Raw genomic sequence first — 19191 nt, 5'->3', positions numbered from 1 at the left:
GTGAACCAGTGCTCAAGCTGGATGAGCCCTGCTCAAGCCGGTGACCTCGCAGATTTGAACCTGGGTCGTCTGCATACCAGTCCGACACTATCCACTGTGCCACCACCTGGTCAGGCTAAAGATAAATTCTTTAAGTTTGTTAAAATTGTTATTGTTCCTCAAAAAATCATTAGGTTTATATGAAACTATAAAAAACCCTGAATAGCCAGAGTAATCCTAAGGAAAAAAGAACGAAACTGAGGACATTATAATACCTGACTTCAAATTATATTATAGAGCCATGATAATCAATACAGCATGGTATTGGCAGGAAAATAGACACTCAGACGAATGGAACAGAATAGAAAGCCCAGAAATAAAACCACATGTATATGGTCAAATAATTTTTGATAAAAGGGCCAACAACACACAATGGAGAAAAGAAAGCCTCTTCAACAAATAGTGCTGGGAAAACTGGAAAGCCATATGCAAAAGAATGAAACTTGACTACAGTTTGTCCCCTTTTACCAAAATTAATTCAAAATGGGTCAAAGACCTAAGTATAAGACCTGAAACAATAAATTACATAGAAGAAAACATAGGTACTAAACTCATGGACCTTGGTTACAAAGAGCACTTTATGAATTTGACTCCAAAGGCAAGGGAAGTGAAGGCAAAAATAAATGAATGGGACTACATCAGACTAAGAAGCTTTTGCTCAGCAAGAGAAACTGACAACAAAATAAACAGACAGCCAACTAAATGGGAGATGATAGTTTCAATCAACAGCACAGCTGATACCTAATATCCAAAAAATACAAAGAACTCATAAAACTCAACAACAAACAAGCAAACAATCCAATAAAAAAATGGGAAGAGGACATGAACAGACACTTCTCCCAGGAAGAAATACAAATGGCCAAAGATATATGAAAAGATGCTCATCTTCATTAGCTATTAGAGAAATGCATATCAAAACTACAATGAGATACTACCTCACACCTGTTAGATTAGCTATTATCAACAAGACAGGTAATAACAAGTGTTGGAGAGGCTGTGAAGAAAAAGGAACGCTCATCCACTGTTGGTGGGAATGTAAAGTAGTACAACCATTATGGAAGAAAGTATGGTGGTTCCTCAAAAAATTGAAAACAGAACTACAATATGACCCAGCAATCCCTCTACTGGGTATATACCCCCAAAACTCAAAAACACTGGTACGTAAAGACACATGCTGCCCCATGTTCATTGCAGCATTGTTCACAGTGGCTAAGACATGGAAACAACCAAAAAGCCCTTTAATAGAGGATTGGATAAAGAAGAAGTGGTACATATATACTATGGAATACTACTCAGCCATAAGAAATGATGACATCAGATCATTTACAAAATGGATGGACCTTGATAACATTATACTGAGTGAAATAAGTAAATCAGAAAAAAACTAAGCACTATATGATTCCATACATAGGTGGGACATAAAAATGAGACTGAGGGACATGGACAAGAATGTAGTGGTTACAGGGGGGAGGGGTGGAGGAAAGGGGTGAAGGGAGAGGAGGGGCACAAAGAAAACCAGATAGAAGGTGATAGAAGACTATATGACTTTGGGTGATGGGTATGCAAAACAATCAAATGTCAAAATAACCTGGAGATGTTTTCTCTGAACCTATGTACCCTGATTGATCAATGTCACCTTATTAAAATTAATTTTTTAAAAAGTTAAAAAATAAAAAAATAAAAGATAAAAATTATTACCATTCCTAATGAGGTATGAACTATAAAACCTAGAAAAAAAAGTCCAAGACATTCTAATAAATGAATTCAGTTCTTAAGGACCAGAATTCTGTGGACACTTTGCCAAACACCCACTAACTTTGTCTCCTGCCATGCTAACTGTGCCACACTCAGAACCATTGAGATATAGTAGGGGCTAAGTGTGAGGAATGAGCTGGAAAATTACCCATCTGATTAGGGGATAACCCTTCATACAACAAAGAGAGATTTCTGACTCTTGATCTCCACTCAGGATGGGAAAGAAATTGAGATAGAAAGCCACATTAGTTATAGAGGAGTATGGGAGAAACCAGATATATTTTCCTTCAGTTCACTTTAATGTGGTAGCTGTCTATCAGACTACCTTGAGGAAGAATTGGGGAAGTAAGCCAAATCAAAAAACATATGATAGGAATTAGTCCCTGAAATGGAAGCCCAGAGGCAGAAGGAATAAGCAACAATTACAAAATTACTTATTATGCTAAATTCACATCACCTCGTACTAGCTTCTTTATATGTTAGTTTGAAAATGGGAGCCCCAGGGGAGTGGGGCATGTGCTTGGGGGTGGGCATGGTTGGTAGAAATTGTTAATTGAAATGACTACAGATGTAGGAATGCTTCTGCCCACAAAATAAGGAGGATATGAATAATTTAGTTATAGCTGTTACCGTATTTATTAAAGAAAAAATGTATATGACTGGTTTCCCAAGATAAAGTAGGGTAGAAGTTAAATTCTTTATATACTACTTTCACCATTTCTAAAATAATTATAATTATGTTATAATTGTCTTTAAAAGATATATTTTAAGTACAAATGTCTCCTGTATAATCTTTAGTTAATAGCTTTGAATAAACTCATGGAAATTTTTTTTTTGTAGTGATATATCAAAAATATTTAAAATTATACTTCTTTTCTTTTCTTAGGATTTGGAACTTGGAGGGAATGCAGACATCTCATTTTGTACTTAATTCCCCTGGAATGAGTGTGTGCTGGCATCCTGAGGAAACTTTTAAGGTTGTTATTTATAACTTAGCTTTCTTTTATCAAGCTGAAAAGATATGTACATGTGTACTACACGCACACAAGGAGGAGAAAAATCAATGATTTTTTTTCATCCCAGAGATTCTAATTGTCATAAATATATTTACTTTACAAATCTGCCTTAAAAGCTTTGTATAATTAAGTTTTTATTTCACAGGCATCACCTGTAAGTGGCATTTATTCAGAGTGCACTTTTTTCTGATAAATTGCAGTCTAAAAAGTGATGCCCAGACTATCTAGTAGCAATATTTGTTTAAAAAAATTTTAAATTTAAATCCATGCTTGTAAGCAATGTATAACAGAAAGCATCAGAGGCATACGGGAAATTTGACATACAGTAACTGTAATGATATTCAATTCCTATATAAAGTACAGCTTTCTTACCTTAACTCCTTTCATTGAGAAGATAGGAGCCATTCAACAAGAGTTCTCTCTTTTGCTATTATCTTTTCTTGGGCATCGCTTTATTCAGTATCTTTCAACTACCGGAGCATGGACCAGTCCACGAGAAATTTCATGCTGGTCTGCGAAAGAGTTAACCACTCAGGTGTTGTATGAAGATTACAGATCCATTGATCTTAGTCAAATTTGCTTATGCTCAGATAGATTTCTGCCTTAGCATTCCCCCAAATAATTCTATTTTCACCCATCTCCAGGTGTAAAAAGGTTGAAAACCACTGCTCTATTTTATCTTTCTGTAATATCTAAGACATTACCACGTTCATCTTCTTAAAGTTAATCCTTCAGTTGTTTCAAGCTGATGTCAGTTCCTTAAGCATTCTGCATTCATTGCTCTAAAGCAGGGGTCGGGAACCTAAGGCTCGTGAGCCAGATGTGGCCCTTTTGATGGCTGCATCTGGCTCACAGACAAATCTTTAATAAAAAAAAAAAAAACATTAAAAATATAAAACATTCTCATGTATTACAATCCATTCATTTCCTACTGCTCATGTTCATGGTTGCGGGTGGCTGGAGCCAATCACAGCTGTCCTCCGGGACAACATCAAATTTTTATTGGATAATGTGTAATATACATGGGTCATTGTATAGCTCTCACGGAATTGCATTTTAAAATATGTGGCATTCATGGCTCTCTCAGCCAAAAAGTTTCCCGACCCCTGCTCTAAAGTATTCATACATTTCCAATAAATCTTTTCTTTCCTCATACTTGCACAAAAAGGCAAGCTTGAATGATCATAGCAAACATATACTTACATATGTTTGGCCCATTGTCAGCATTTCATGTATGTTAGCAGCTCATTTAGTCCTCATGGCAGCCTTAAGATATAGGCACCCTAATGAGAGCCTCATATTGCAGATAAGGAAACCAAAGCTTAGAGAAATTAAGTTACTTGGCAAAGTCACACAGCTCCTACCTGGAAGAATTGGCATTTGAATCCAAGCAGCCTGCTCCATAGTTCTTACTCTTAACCATTACAATCTTTCATTTCCCCATTTAATTTGTCTATCTTCTTCACACCTTTCTTTCTATATTTTGAACCTTTGATTTCTGTTTCTCATTTCCAAGTTCTTGGTCTAGCCCTATAATCTCACTCAGTCTCCACTACTCTCTTAGAAGTCATCAATGGTATTTCTAACAAATCCAGTGGGCTTTTCCATTCTTAATCTCATAGCAGCTTTTTACACTGTTACGCACTTCTGTCTTGAAACCCGTTCACTTAGTCTTTAAAGGTGCATTACTCTGGTCCTCTTGAGCATCTTTCCCTGTATCTTCTCTTTTTCATTCTCCTCTGCCAACCCTTCTTTCACCATGTATTTGTTAATTGTTGCAAGGGGTGGTTCTCACCTACCCTTTATTGTAATAGAGGCTAAAGGAATGAATAAAGTCTTATCCTTAAGTTATACACTGACTTACAAAGAAGAAATATATGTACATACAGCAACACAGATTTTAAGGATTGGAATCATAAAATCTAGGAAGCAGCATGATGGCATAAAGAAAGATTAATCATATCTGTTCACAGCCTTCAGAGAAGAGGTAATTCTGAGCTGAGATGCCCCAGACTATTTAATGTGTTTCTTGTGTCCTGGGATTTCATGAACACTTATTTCAGACGTATTGTATCTTTCAGAACTAGAATTATACTCTGTATGTACATGAGTGAAATTTTCTAATTGACTCATTTTACATATGTAAAGATTGTTTCCATATATAATTTATGAATTCATGTTCTAAATTTTATACCTAGATTTCTCCCTTGCAGAAGTGAGTCTCCATGAAGCATAATTAGTGATTCTACCAAAATGTTCATATTCCCATGTATAAATAAAATGGGCTACTTTTTAAAAACTGACCTAGATGAGAAATGAGAGAATTTATTACAACTTCTATCTGAAAACATATTTTAATGCCTAATTTGTGGTTATTACATCCATTTCATCTATATGCTTTAAGTTAGTGTTTTTTCCTCATATATATACTGGTATATCATTAAAATTCCACCCTAGCTTATCTCTTTTTTTTTCTTACTGTTTCCATGACTTCAGAATGTTTGGAATCCCCTGCCCCAAATCATGTAAACTCAAAATCCTCAAGTGACCTTTGATATCTTTCCTTCCCTTTAACACAAACATTTTTAGGTCCTTTAATTTTTCCTTCACTGTCACTAGAATACATTTCTCTCCATAATAAAGGTGCATTCTTCACCTTTCTGGTCTCAAGAGTAACCCTTAGCTCCTTAGCTTGTTTCTAAAGTCTTTGGTCCTCCTCTGTTTGATTCTTCTTGCCTACTTTAGTTAAACTAAGCTTAAAATACCAGTTTCATCATGTCACTACTAAACTCAAAAACCTGAAATACAGAAAGATGACACAGAAGTGATTAAGAGGATGAACCCGAGACTGACCTGTGGATAAAGCGTCAACCAGGAATGCTGAGGTTACCAGTTCAAAACCCTAGGCTTGCCTGGTCAAGGCACATATGGGAGTTGATGCTTCCTGCTCTTCCCCTTTCTCTCCCTTCTCTCTCTCTCTTTCTCTTTGTCTCCCTCTCTCTTGTCTCTCTCCCCCTTGCTAAAAAAAATGAATAAATAGAAAGACTATGAACTTGAGTTAACTGCCTGGAGTCAGATCCCAGTTCACCACTGACTAGCTGCGTGATCTCTGGCAAGTTACTAGCTCTCTCAGTCACTGCTTTCACTTTCTTGCTCAGAAAATGGAAGCTTATGAAGATGAAATGAGTGAACATTTCTAAAATCCTTAAAAGAGAACCTGTCACATAATAATCATGCAATCCATTTTAGCTACTTGTCATTTTGACATTATCATCACTGCTAATGCAATCTAGTGGTCCGCCATATCAACTCAAGCCTGGAGTTTTTGTCCTGTTGTGCTTGGTCTTGATGAAAAGGAGGCAGCAAGAGAAGAGAGAGAGAGAGGGATGGGTCCATGATTATCTATCTCAGAATTCTTATGAAAATCATATGGGATATAACAGAGTCATATAATCTGGAAAGCACAAAGCAAATGCTAGCGTTTAATAGTAAAAAGACACAAAAGTTGAAAGATCTCCAGAAACTAAGCTTTTAATTCCAATAAACCACAGTTGGAGCTAGGACTTCAGCAGGAAGTTATAACAGAACCAAGAATTTAGGATGTCATGAGATTAGAGAATTGGGATTGAAGATATTTCGGTCTCTGACCCAAAGAGAAAAGGGGTTAGGGAGCCACTAAATGAAATGAGGTGTGACGATCAACAATTACTAAATGCTTTCTCAGTGCCAGGAGCTATGCTGAGTACTGCACATGTGTTCTGTCATGTAATTCTCACAAGGCACTCTGAATTTGGTAATATTCTTCTATTTTATAGATAAGAAAACTGAAATATGAGAAGGTTTTTAAATAATTTGCCCAAAGTCACAGCCACAGGTTTGACCTCAGTCTTGTTCTGTGCTACTTTAGATATTCCCCCCATGAAAATTCAGTGCTTATCACTGTTTATGGTTCTGAGAAGTCCTAAAGGAAAAATTCCTCTGTAAGATTTTTAGATCCACCAGTTCCCAAATTTAACTTTTTAAATCTATCTGCTCTTTTAACAATAACAACAAAAATATCACAATTGAGCTCAGTTTTAGAGATAGTAAATAAAGAAAATTTTTAGTACAACTGTTTTCAATCTGACTTCAACCTATAATAATAGCTCATGTTTTTTTAGTGCCAACTGTGTGCCAAAACAGTTCTAAGTACTTCACATATGTGAACTCATAACTGTTCTCCAAGAGTCTATGAAGTAAGTATTGTTATTAGCCCTATTTGTACTAATGAGGACCTGAGGCACAACATGGTTATTTACTCAAAATCATGTAGCTCCAAAGGGCAGAGCTGGAACCTACTAGCCACCCAGACAGTTTGGCTAGAGAGGTTGCACACTTAACCCACCATGCTTTATTGCCTGCCCTTCCTAGTTTGGGACTGGGCCTGGGTAGACTTGGCCCTTCCACAGTCTAAGTTATCCCTGAAATCCTCAAGATTTTGAGTCAGATTCAAAATCTCAAATATTTTTACTAGGTCCTGGTTAGTCTTCCTTGGTCTCCTCCCTTTTCCAGTCATTCCCCACCCTCAAATATGTATAGTACAGCAGACCACTGACCAACCTAGCTTGTAGTTAGGAACACGTGTGCTCTGTAGTTAGACAGACCTAGGTTCAAGGCCTGAGTTCAAATGAGGCTCTGCCATAGGCTAGCAGTGCAGCCTCAACAAGTTATTTGAATCATTCTGAACCTGTCTCTCTTCTGAAAAACAGGATTAATGATAACGATTTCCTTGCAAGCAGTTGAGAATTAAATTAGGCAAGGCATGTAAAGCTCGGTGCTGTGCTTGTTTTTGTTGTGTCTTTGTCATTGAGCTCATGTTATTGTCATTAGTATTAGTATTTAAACATTCTGCTGATTCTTGAGTAGTTTTAAATTCTACCTTTTTTATTAATAATCCCATAATACCAAAGATGAACCATATTGTAAATAATTCCTCCTTTTGTATCCCAGGGTATTTTGCCTTCACTTATGGTCCAATTTTTTTTCACAATTCTTTTCTCTAGATGGAAGGTTTTAAGATCTATGATTATTTCTTTTACCTTTGTCGTCTGTCAAATTAGCATAGTATTTTGCATATACATGTGTGTATAGAGTTGATCTATAACATTCATGGATTCCATATTTATAAATTTTTCCACTCAGTGAAACTTATATGTAACTTCAGAATCAGTACTCATGGCACTTCCACGTCACAGACACATGCACAGGAGCAAAAAAATTTGAGTCAGCTAATGTGCATGTTTCCAGACAAATTCAAATAAAGTGCTGCTCTCCCCATTTTTGCTCTCATGCTGTAAATGAGTGTCCTACATGGTCTATTTAGTGCCACATCTTTGTGCTTTTTGTTAGTAACTTCACTATGCAAAATGGCCCCCAAGCATAGTGAGTGCTGTCTAGTGTTCCACCAATCAAAGCCTTATAACTTGGTCAAGTCAGCTTTTAAGTGGAAGGTATAGCCTTACTCCCCAAGTAAGTCTATGCTCCTTAAGCATGCCATGCTGCCTTCTATCTGGATACAAACTTACGTTGCATGAGAATATGTAACACAGCCTGACCAGGCAGTGGCACAGTGGATAGAGCATCAGACTGGGACGCAGAGGACCCAGGTTCAAAACCCCGAGGTCGCCGGCTTGAGTGTGGGCTTGAGTGCGAGCTCACCAGCGTGAATGCGGTGTTGCTGGCTTGAGCGTGGGATCATAGACATGACCCCATGGTTGCTAGCTTGAGCCCCAGGTTGCTGGCTTGAGCAACAGGTCACTCGTTCTGCTATAGACCCCCTCCAAGGTCAAGGCACATATGAGAAAGCAATCAATGAACAACTAAGGTGCTGCAACAAAGAATTGATGCTTCTCATCTCTCTCCCTTCCTGTTTGGCTGTCCCTATCTGTTGCTCTCTCTGTCTCCCTCTGTCTCTGTCACACACACACAAAAAAAAAAAATAGAATATGTAACACATCAATATCTCTCTTGCTAGATACACACTTATCTATTCTTTCTGGACAATATAACTTAAGGACTTTTCCCAAAATGAATCCTTAGACTGATTTATTTCTGGTGACCATATATCACTTAAAACTGAACCAAATTTTCTTGAGTCTTTCTTTTGCCAATTTTCTGTAAGGTTTCTTAAAATATATATTTGGTAAAGAGTTTTACATAGTCTTTCTTACTTCCTTTGCACTTCGTCTTTCATTTATAATATCTGCAAATACTTGAATTTTACTGTATAAATTGAATCCTCTGCCTACTTCTCAAATTTGGTGAATTAGGGTAGTTGAATTTTCTTTATTTTTCTGTCTTACAGCTGATGGTTGCAGAAAAGAATGGAACAATTCGATTTTATGATCTTCTGGCCCAACAGGCTATTTTGTCTCTTGAATCAGAACAGATGCCACTAATGTCAGCACACTGGTGCTTAAAAAACACCTTCAAAATTGGAGCTGTTGCAGGGAATGATTGGTTAATTTGGGATATTACTCGATCCAGGTATTTTTTAGTACCTTTATTGCTTACCAGAAAATTAGTCACTATTTTTAAAGGATCCATTGAGCCGTTTTTGTATAGCTGGCCCTCACTGTCAACCAAAATGTAAGTCTCTCCTGTAGAAGGGCCCGAGCTTTAGGTTCTTAGATAATACAGATGGGCATCCTGTGCTCTGCAGGTTTACTTTGAATATAACCCAGAAAGAGCAATGCAGAGGACGAAACCTGTGATCTGAGCATTGTTTACTTACATGAAAAAGAAGAAGAAAAACACTGACCCTGTTGAGTGATCGGGTTTTATAATAATTCTGTGTCGTTCTTATATCATTATCATATTTCATCTGTTTTAATCCAATGCTTATTTGAAATTTTGTCACAGTTTAAGTATATTGGACATTGTATTCTTTAAAAAGAAAATACATTTTAAACCTTAATTTAAGTTCTCCTTGAGACTAGCACATAATTCCTAAAATCCAAAATATTATCTTTTAGTTACCCTCAAGTTAAGAGACCTGTCCACATGGACCGAGCCTGCACATTTAGGTACTGTACCATTCTTGTTGGCGTTATGATTTAATTCTTGAGTCTGGTTACTTTGTTCTTGCTGTGCCACCACCTGGAACACTTCACCAGTCCTCTCCTTTGTTCTGGGGTTTTGTTTGTTTGTGTATGTGTTTGTTTGTGTGTTTGGTGGTTGTCTTTTTTTCTATCATAGCTTTATAAATGGCTATGTTGTTTTCCTAAGTTTTTGCTTTTATCTTTTGGTTTAGTCAAGGGAGTGATTTGTTTTTCAGTGGTTTTTTAAAAAATATTATAAAACACACAAAACATGTTGCCACTATACAAATAACACCCCACAGTCTGGAGCATATGCTTCCTTGTTGTTTGTACTGATTCAAGATATAAAATGTAGGTGGACCCAATATTTATACATAGAAACTTCATTTTTGTGCTAAATGAGAATATGTTAGATATTTATCTGCAACTTGCTCTTTTTTTCACTTAAATTAATGTGGACTTGTCTACCTTGGTTTTTCTTCATTTATTTGTGCATAATATTCCATTGGATAATCTAGTCTTCAGGGTACTTTCAGCTTCAAGTAATAGGAGAACTTATAACAGAGACTAGTATTACATTGATTATATGCTATCTTATATCAAATCTCAGATACTCCCAATAAAATTGTAGAACTTGGGGATGCCACTTTCTGTGCTCCTAAGAAAAACAAATATACTCAACTAAATGGAAGAATGCCATCAATTGTAAGATGCATCCTGATTTCAGAGATGTGAACAAATAAACACTTAAAAATTCATGAACTGTGGTACTTAGCAAACAGTCTGAAGGAGGCTGTCTCAGAATTGGTCTAATAGCTCATCAGTGTCATCAAGAGTTCAAACCTTTTTCTCTGCCATCCTCAATGGCAAGGCTTTGGACTTGTTGCTTCACCATCACAAGATGGCTACCAGAGTACCAGGCATCGTATCATCATCCATCCCACATTGTCCAAAGCAAGGGGGGGAGGAAGAGTACTCCCTCTACATTGGGAATTGCTGTCATTGCCTTAAACCAGTTGTGTCTCATCCTTTGGGGCTGGACATGCTCTGCAGAATATATTTGGGATTCAGTTAGCATGGAAAGGGGGCAGAATGGCTATTGGACAAGCAATAAGGTCTGCCACACATTCTTTTTTCCTTGTCAAGGAATTCTTTTTTTCTTCTCATATCTCCTCTACTTATTAGAGTGCTGGACATGCACCAGAGCTCTAATAGCACTTGTAGAATTCATTGATTTATTGTATTCCAATGTCTAGGATGCCTTGAAACTTAAATATTTAAATACCTACATATTCTAAGTGTTGTAGTTATCCCGAGGAATTTAAACTCATGAGTTTATCACTATTAGAACAAATGTCAATAAGAAAATTCAGTTTTTTTAGTGTGTTATACTGTGAAATACTTTATATCTGTGTGATGTCTTGTTTGCCTTTTCTACTGCACTGTCAGCCCTTTGGTTGTGAAAATACAACTGCTAACCTTGTGTAACTTTGGAACTTAACAAAGCGGCACACAATAAACACGTAATAAATATTCACAGAATGAGAATATGTAGTTAACTTTCCTGGAATTCCCACTCTAATTTTAAAGCCATATTAACAAATTTAAGGTTATAAAGTGCAAATAAATAAATAAATAAATAACCTGTTTCAGAAAAACTTATAGTAATCTGTAAGATACTGTACTTATTTTTACCCTTTTTTTTTCTTAGATGGTCCACAATTAGTGAACACTTGTTTGCAACCACTGGTTATCCTGGAAAAATGGCAAGCCAGTTTCAAATTCATCATTTAGGACACCCACAGGTAATGTGGAGATGTTTCATGGCAATTGTTTTTAAATTTGTGTTTTTTTACTTTTCTACTTACAGCCCCCAAATTTGTAATGTGTAACTAAAGATATTTATGAATATCTGTTATCTGCTTAAATTGGAAAGAGAAGGCTGTTTTTGATATTTAAATCACCAGTAGTAGTAAACTTTTTGTCAATATTTATATAAAAAGCAGTTTATTTCTTCTATTTTTTTCTTCACTTAAATTAATAATTTCACATGCTTGGTTCACTTAGGCTGCACCTGTTACTCACAGATTATTTGTAGCCTTCATTCCAACCAGCTACAAACAAATAATGCTATGTCACCTCCGCAGAAGCATATTGTTTAATTCTGTTATAAATAAAGACAGTGTGTTGATGTATTTTTTATTTTTGAAGGGTAGTTTTTGTTTACTAACTTTGATGATTTATTGAGCTTCTTTAATTTTCATTTATTTTATAGCCCATCCTCGTTGGTTCTGTAGCCATTGGATCTGGCCTTTCCTGGCATAGAACTCTCCCTCTATGTGTAGTTGGAGGAGACCATAAGCTGTTGTTTTGGGTAACTGAAATGTAAAATAAATTTTCTTTCTAGCTTCAGTCCATAAGCTTTGTATTTGTAGTACATATTTTAGAGAATTCCTTATTTTTATATCAAATATACTATAAGCTCTAGAAATGTCCCAGTCATTTTTATTAAATAAAATATCGATGGTTTGAAAAGTTGGTTTTCTCCTCTGTTCAGTGGTTGTGTGTGTGTGTGTGTGTGTGTGTGTGTGTATTTTAATCATCTCTTAAGACTATAATTGACTCAGCAGCTCCAGAAAAGAAATGTCTAGAGAAACATGATGTTTTTATTTTATCACAGGATTAACCAAAGTATATCCTATCCCAGTGGTTTTCAACCTCTTTATGCTTGGGGACCAGTGAGAACAGAATTATTTCAGAGACCGCTAAGGCAAAATCACTCTGAGCAAAAGTGAATTCAACCTAGATCATTGGGTCTATAATCTTCATACAACATCAGGGTGGTTAATTAATTCTTTTGCCGGCCAGCATGAAATTTCTGGCGGATCCATCCGCAGACTAGCAGTTAAAAACCACTGTATTCTCTATACTTTAAATATATGCTGTTTTGCTAATTCTTAGGGACAAATATTTACAAAAGGGAAAAAAGTGTTACTCAGTGTTTCTCTGGGAGTTGTAGAATGTATACATGTGTGCATATCCATTATTTTTTAGCAATCCGTTATGTGTAGGGATCTTAGAACTTTTTAGAAATTATTAAAAATTATTAATATAAAAATATTTGTAATTTCTTAAAAATGTGAGCGATTATGTCACTCAACTGTTTACTATATGCAAATTCCTTTTAACCATACATCTCTGCATTCTTAGAACATCTAGTTTATAGGATAAAGCTTAATTTGAAGAACGACTTATCATTTAATAACTTTTAACAGCCTTTGCCTTCTATGAATTTTCGCCATTTTTATCAAGAAATTTAAATATTTTCAAAATGCCATCTAGTGGTAAAAGAACTGTATTCACCGTCTCAGAGCTCACTGAAATCAGTATTATGTGAGGCGGTGACCGTGTTTTTGTGACACATCATGAGGTAATCAGAAGAGTTAAGCCCAGGGTTCTGCTTGTCAGTCAGGGTTGGCACTAAGTAAATTCCTACAAACTCTGCATACCTGTGAGTTAATGCCCTCTCTGAAGCTGCCTTTCAGCCTATAAGATAGCAATAGGAACCAGCATCTCATTGCATCACTGGGGGATTCAGTCAAGGTGAGTAAAAATATCTAAAAGTATCTGCCACACTGTTAGGGATTTATAGAGATTTATTTCAGAAATGTATAGTTCTCATTTTTGAGCAATTGGAAATTTATTTTCATTAATAATACCAATAAATATCTGTACTTAAGTTCTCTAGTTATATAATGTCTTTTTTGTGGTTTTTAATTTTTATTTACTGATTTCATCAAGAGAAGAATGAGGAGAGAGAGAGAGAGAGAGAGAGAGAGAGAGAGAGGAACATCGAGCTGTTCCCGTATGTGCCCTAACTAGTGATCAAACCAGAAACCTCTGTGCTCTAACTAGCAGAGGCACTAACCAACAAAGCTATATAGCCAGGGTCCTATGATGTCTTATAATAAGTATCTTATGGAACCAAGAAAATTATGTTTAAAAGATAGGGAAATGTTGCAACTATTTTAAAATTTTCAGTTAAGTTTTCTAATCATGTAGATGTTTGGAATAAACTGTTATATAATTAAAATACAGCTGAAAAATTACAAAGCACAGCAATTTCCATGACAATTATTTAATACTGAAAATATTACTACCAAATAATAAAAATAGTTTTCTTTATTCCTCCATAAGCAGGTTTTGAACTTAAAAAGCAAAGAGCAGAGAATTTTGATAAGGTTCCTGTTAGCAGTCTGTGCTATGAGACAGAGAGCCCAAAAAGCATTAGGGTAGACCAAAGAATTTTAAAGAATTTGTCGTTTCAGTATATATTCCAAAAACAAGGGATACATCCTGAAATAACAAATTAGGCCAGTGTATTTAAAAATTGTTTATACTTAGAAAAGTTTACTTAGGAATGGAGTGGGTTGTTTTTAGGAATAGAGCTTGGAGAGATAAGTATGCTGGGCTTATTATCTAGGATATGGATTCTCTGGAATGAGGCCTTACCGGAATATAGCACTGGTCTGGTGAACTTACCCAGGACTACTCTCTGTTAGGGGAAAGATAACTCATGTTGGTTGTATAAATATGCCAAAGAGAGGCAGGCAGTTCCGTTTATAAATCAACATGGTGATTCTGAGATAAGACATTCTCAAGAAATGAGAGGGATGTCTTTACCTCTTAGTTTCAGAAGTGGTATACATTTTATCCTAGTAAGAACAGAGAACTGTAAATTTTGTTTGTTTTTAGATATTACATATAGGCTATACAACCATTTTTCAGTTTCTCCTTTGTTAAACTTTAGTGTGAACCCTGGCCAATAACTCAGTTGGTTAGAGCATTATTCCAATAACACCAAGGTTGCAGATTCCATTCTTTGTCAGGGGACATACAAGAGTCAACCGATGAATGCATAAATAAGTGAAACAACAAATTAATGTTTCTCTCTCCCCTTCTCCCCCCTTGCTCTGTCTCTAAAATCAATCAATAAATAAAAGTTTAAAAAATAAACTTTAGTGAGTACAATTTCTTTAAATGGTGTAATAATACTCTTTTTCCTTGGTAACCTTTGTTCTTAGTTAACTATGTTTAAATTAGACCAGTGGTTCTCAACCTTTCTAATGCCGTGACCCCGCAATACAGTTCCTCATGTTGCGGTGACCTCAAACTAAAAAATAATTTTGGTGGCTACTTCATAACTGTAATTTTGCTACAGTTATGATTCGGAATGTAAATACCTGATATGCATTATGTATTTTCTGATGGCTTTAGGTGACCCCGCCGGGGTCGTGACCCACAGGTTGAGAACCACTGAATTAGACTAAGGCAGGAAGAAATGTTTGATTAGGAATAGTTATTGGTCATCACATTTAATTCTTGATAATAACATGATATCTCATTGTGTGTGTGTGTGTGTCCCAGTTAGTTTTAGTATTTCCATGTTTATAAATATGTCTAAGATAGTTTTTCTTTTGTTGAAATTGAGTTTTCCTCAAGATTCCTTCACTTAGAGACATTGTGAAAAGAAAAAGAATTGTACTTATGTTCTAAAACTTGTATTATTTAGGACTGTTGAAGCAAAAGTCAGGATATCACAAATCTGCAAGATGTCAGAACTATATTCTACTCTTTCAAAATGATGGGATTATAAGTCCCATTTTATTTTTATGATTTGGCTTGTATGTTGTGAATACTTCATTGTCCCTCCGATGCCAAAACACAAAATTGCACACCCATGCACTCCAATTTGTTTCTTTTCTTTGATAATTTGCGACTACATATTGACACTGACTTAGAAATGTTCCTGTGGCTGTTTTAAATCTCATGTCAGTGGAGAAGAAATTGAAATCTGGTTTGCACATTTGTGTCTGGTATTTTGTAATTGTCCAAAATCTGACATTATCCCAGAAATGCTGATTGGGAAGTTATGAGACAGTATTGTGCCCTAGACTAATTTCTGAGGAGAGAAAAGGTATTTGCCCCAGATCATTCCCCATGTTTTTCTGTAGCTTAAAAGGTTAAACTCAATTTAACTCATCTTATGTCATACCAGTAACTGCCCTAGTTCTGAACCCAAATAAAATCAAAGTAAAAACTACCATTAGGATGGTCCATTTCCACATATCCCTCATGAGAGTGGTCAGTCCTCAGAAGCAGCACTCTGTTCCAGGATGTCGTTACCAGGCTGTCAGTGTGCTCAGGACTGGGACAGCCGAGAACACTCTGTTTCTCTAATCTAACACCTTGCTGATTCAAAAACATTCATTTTAACAGACATTGGAAAAGGTTTTCAAAACAGCTAACATGCGTTTCTAATTATACGTTTAAAGAAATATGCCCTTTAAAACATGGGCCCTTTTTTTTTAACATGGGTCCTTTTTTGTTGTTATTAGCATGACTTTAACAAATCACTGTAACACAACAAAATAGGATATCGGCTTTGAGGATCTCATTTCACAAAAGGAAAAATGAATACACATTGGATGACATATCCATTACTCAAACTCAATAACCCAAGTTTCTTTTGCATGCATGGACACAGACTTCATGGGAAATACAAAAGCATCAAATCTGCTTTTTGCCCCTTTTGGCTGTTCTTTGAACTACCTTAGTGAAAACAATCGTGCCCCTTATGTAGGATCAAGTTACGTTTGCCTAGAAATTTCCTTGGATCAGCTTATTTCTGTTTAACTTATGTCTGTTATATAGCTATTTGCCTTCTCAACCACTTTTTAACAGAATACTTTGCCTATGGGCCTGTAACACTTACATAAACTTATAAAAGTCATATGAACAATGGTAAGTTAAAGGGGAGGCCACCAGGTTTCTCAGCCTTAGCAAGCAACTTGAGTAACCCAACAGATTTAAAGATAAGTGAAATGCGCATTCCTGCCAACCGCATTTTCAGTGCTGTATTGAGTTGAGTACCTGTGTCCTTCTGTAATAAAAGGCAATAAATGCTGCTGGTAACTTTGCGTCTAACGGTGGTTAAACACAAAACTTTGATCTTTTTTTCTTTTTAATAAACACAGCTATTGTCCTATCATTGAGCCAAATCCAGACAAGATTAGACTCCAGCCAAAATTAAGGTTAATCTCTGCAACCATTTCAAGTAAGAATTTCTAATACTGTTTTTAGGAAATCTCTATTTTTGAGACAGTGTGTAAAGGAAATGAACCCCAGACAACTCACCCCTAAAGTAAGCCAGAGCTGCTGGTGATAAATTACACCACAATGATAAAGAGGATAGAGTGTCTAAACAAATTCATTTTGGTTCATTTTTACTTAGATTATAACTGTAAGAAATGACTTTCTTAGTTAACATTAAGTTTAAACCAGGCCAATATGAAATATTTTTTAAAGAACTTTCCACCTCTTAATGTAATATTTTCTTGGCTAATTGCTAGTTTCTTCTCCAACTAATACTAATGAAAATTAGGTGTTTATTTATTGTAGCTAAAATAACTCATATATTTTATTGTAATTATTGTATAATAGCTCACTTTGGTTTCCAGCCTACAAAAAAAATACATTTTTTCATTAAGATTTAGACTCTGGAATTTTAAATACTTTGCCAAATGTTCTGTAGGGCTGGTTCTCCTGAGAGTTGGACCCTGGAGCCTCAAGCTGTGTTGTGAACAGCTAATGATGCATCTGTCTAAAATGCTTGTACCAAGGAGAACATCTGTGCATGTGTCCCTCACTGAAATCTGTGAAGCTCTATTAAGATTTCCCTGGCGCTTGACTTGGAGCAAGTACAGGACCTGGTCATATGCACAGCTGCATCAGAGGTCTTACCCCACAAATACTTTAACCATCAAACCCATGGAGCCATTGTGTAATTCTTCCATTGTTTTTGACCATCATTCCACTCATTGGCCACAATAACTAACATGTGTTTACATGTGTATATAATCTTTACAAAACCATGGGTCATTGCTTCTCACCCACTGATGGCTAATAACTGTGAGAATTGGGGAATTACTGCAAAGGTTTCTCAATATTATATACATTTTAACCACTATCAAAATCCTTTTTCCTTTGAAGCCATGACTTCCTGGAGTCCTAAGATAACATAGACATCTCCAAAATCAAATTAGCCCACTCATAATCCTAGCAGACGTTGACCGCACGTGTCTTGCCATCTGCCTCTTCCTACCCCCAAACACCACTAACAAGTAGGAAGAATGAATCTGCCAAAGAACCCTTCCCTCCAACTCAGAGAGAATAGACTTTGAAGATCTCATTCAGAAATTTTGAGAGGGTTAAAGAGTTCCCAGATGCATCAAGGTGTGCCTGTCATCTTGATATCTATTATGTGACCCCAGGTTTGGCTCTGGAGTTGAAAAGCCAGAATACTTTTAACTATTCCTGCCTACATGATATATAAGAGGCAGGACTTCCTAAGGCAGGGTGTATTGTAGGAAAACTAATAAAATTTAGCTTGGAAAATAAAAGCACAAAATACTATCTTCGAATTTAAATTTTGGGATTTGAAAATGCAATTCCCAATATAGCTCACCATTTTCATTTAATATTGCCCTTTTAAATACTCAACAATGTATATGTGTTCGTTCAATGAATATTAAATATCCAACCACAATCATCTAGGGAACCTCAAATTTTTTTTTCTACTAAGGGCTTCTCATACTGGAAAATATTGTGAACTGCTTTCCTAGACTGACTGGCTCACTCCTCCTGGCCCATTTTTTTAAAGAGTAATAGCAAAGGTTCTAAGATGATCATTTTGGACTCTAGAAACAAGGATACAAGACCAAATGTTGATGTTGAACTTCCAGAATAGTGTTAAGTCATTTTATGTGGTTGTGATTCAAAAAAACCTGACCACTTGAAGTAATCCAGGTGCTGAGTCATGGACTGAAACAGCCAGAAGAAGCTGTTAATTAGAAGCAGCTGATAGTGGCATCATTTGCTGCAAATGTTTTTTTAAAAAATAAATGGAGAGGGTTATTCTGTGAAGAGGACAGAGTGTTGCAGAGTGTACAAAGCTAAGCAAAGACTCATGACTGAGATCTACCTCATTTATACCCCTCCAAGGGCAAAGGACGCCGACTTCAGGAACTCAAGATAAAATAACTTGCCTCTGTAAAAATGGTAATGGTCACTTCTAAGAAGAGAGACTATGAGTGGCATTCTTTCTTCCTGTACTTTTTGCTTTACTCTGTTTTCCATGATAAATGTTTCACTTTTATAATAAATTCTTAAGAGTAAGCAGCTATTAATTATCATGTGCATGGCTGTATAATGTTGTAAAGGAAGTTAAAGAAATGAAAACT

The 19191-nt window shown here is 36.0% G+C and overlaps 1 protein-coding gene across 1 annotated transcript in view; it reads left to right on the top strand.

The window, feature by feature from the left end:
- The window catches only part of NUP37 (nucleoporin 37), a 48580-nt gene extending 36171 nt beyond the window's left edge, over window positions 1-12409 (top strand). Inside the window, exons 6-10 of the mRNA XM_066253133.1 lie at window positions 2681-2771; window positions 9154-9335; window positions 9824-9874; window positions 11601-11694; window positions 12165-12409. Coding sequence (XP_066109230.1) covers window positions 2681-2771; window positions 9154-9335; window positions 9824-9874; window positions 11601-11694; window positions 12165-12278 — 532 coding nt within the window. The 3' untranslated portion in view covers window positions 12279-12409. The remainder of the gene's footprint in view (window positions 1-2680; window positions 2772-9153; window positions 9336-9823; window positions 9875-11600; window positions 11695-12164) is intronic.
- Window positions 12410-19191: the final 6782 nt, after the last annotated feature.

The sequence above is a fragment of the Saccopteryx bilineata genome, chromosome 1 (assembly GCF_036850765.1).
Source record: "Saccopteryx bilineata isolate mSacBil1 chromosome 1, mSacBil1_pri_phased_curated, whole genome shotgun sequence".
Lineage (NCBI taxonomy): Eukaryota > Metazoa > Chordata > Mammalia > Chiroptera > Emballonuridae > Saccopteryx > Saccopteryx bilineata.
This window is presented reverse-complemented; position numbering and strand designations above follow the sequence as displayed.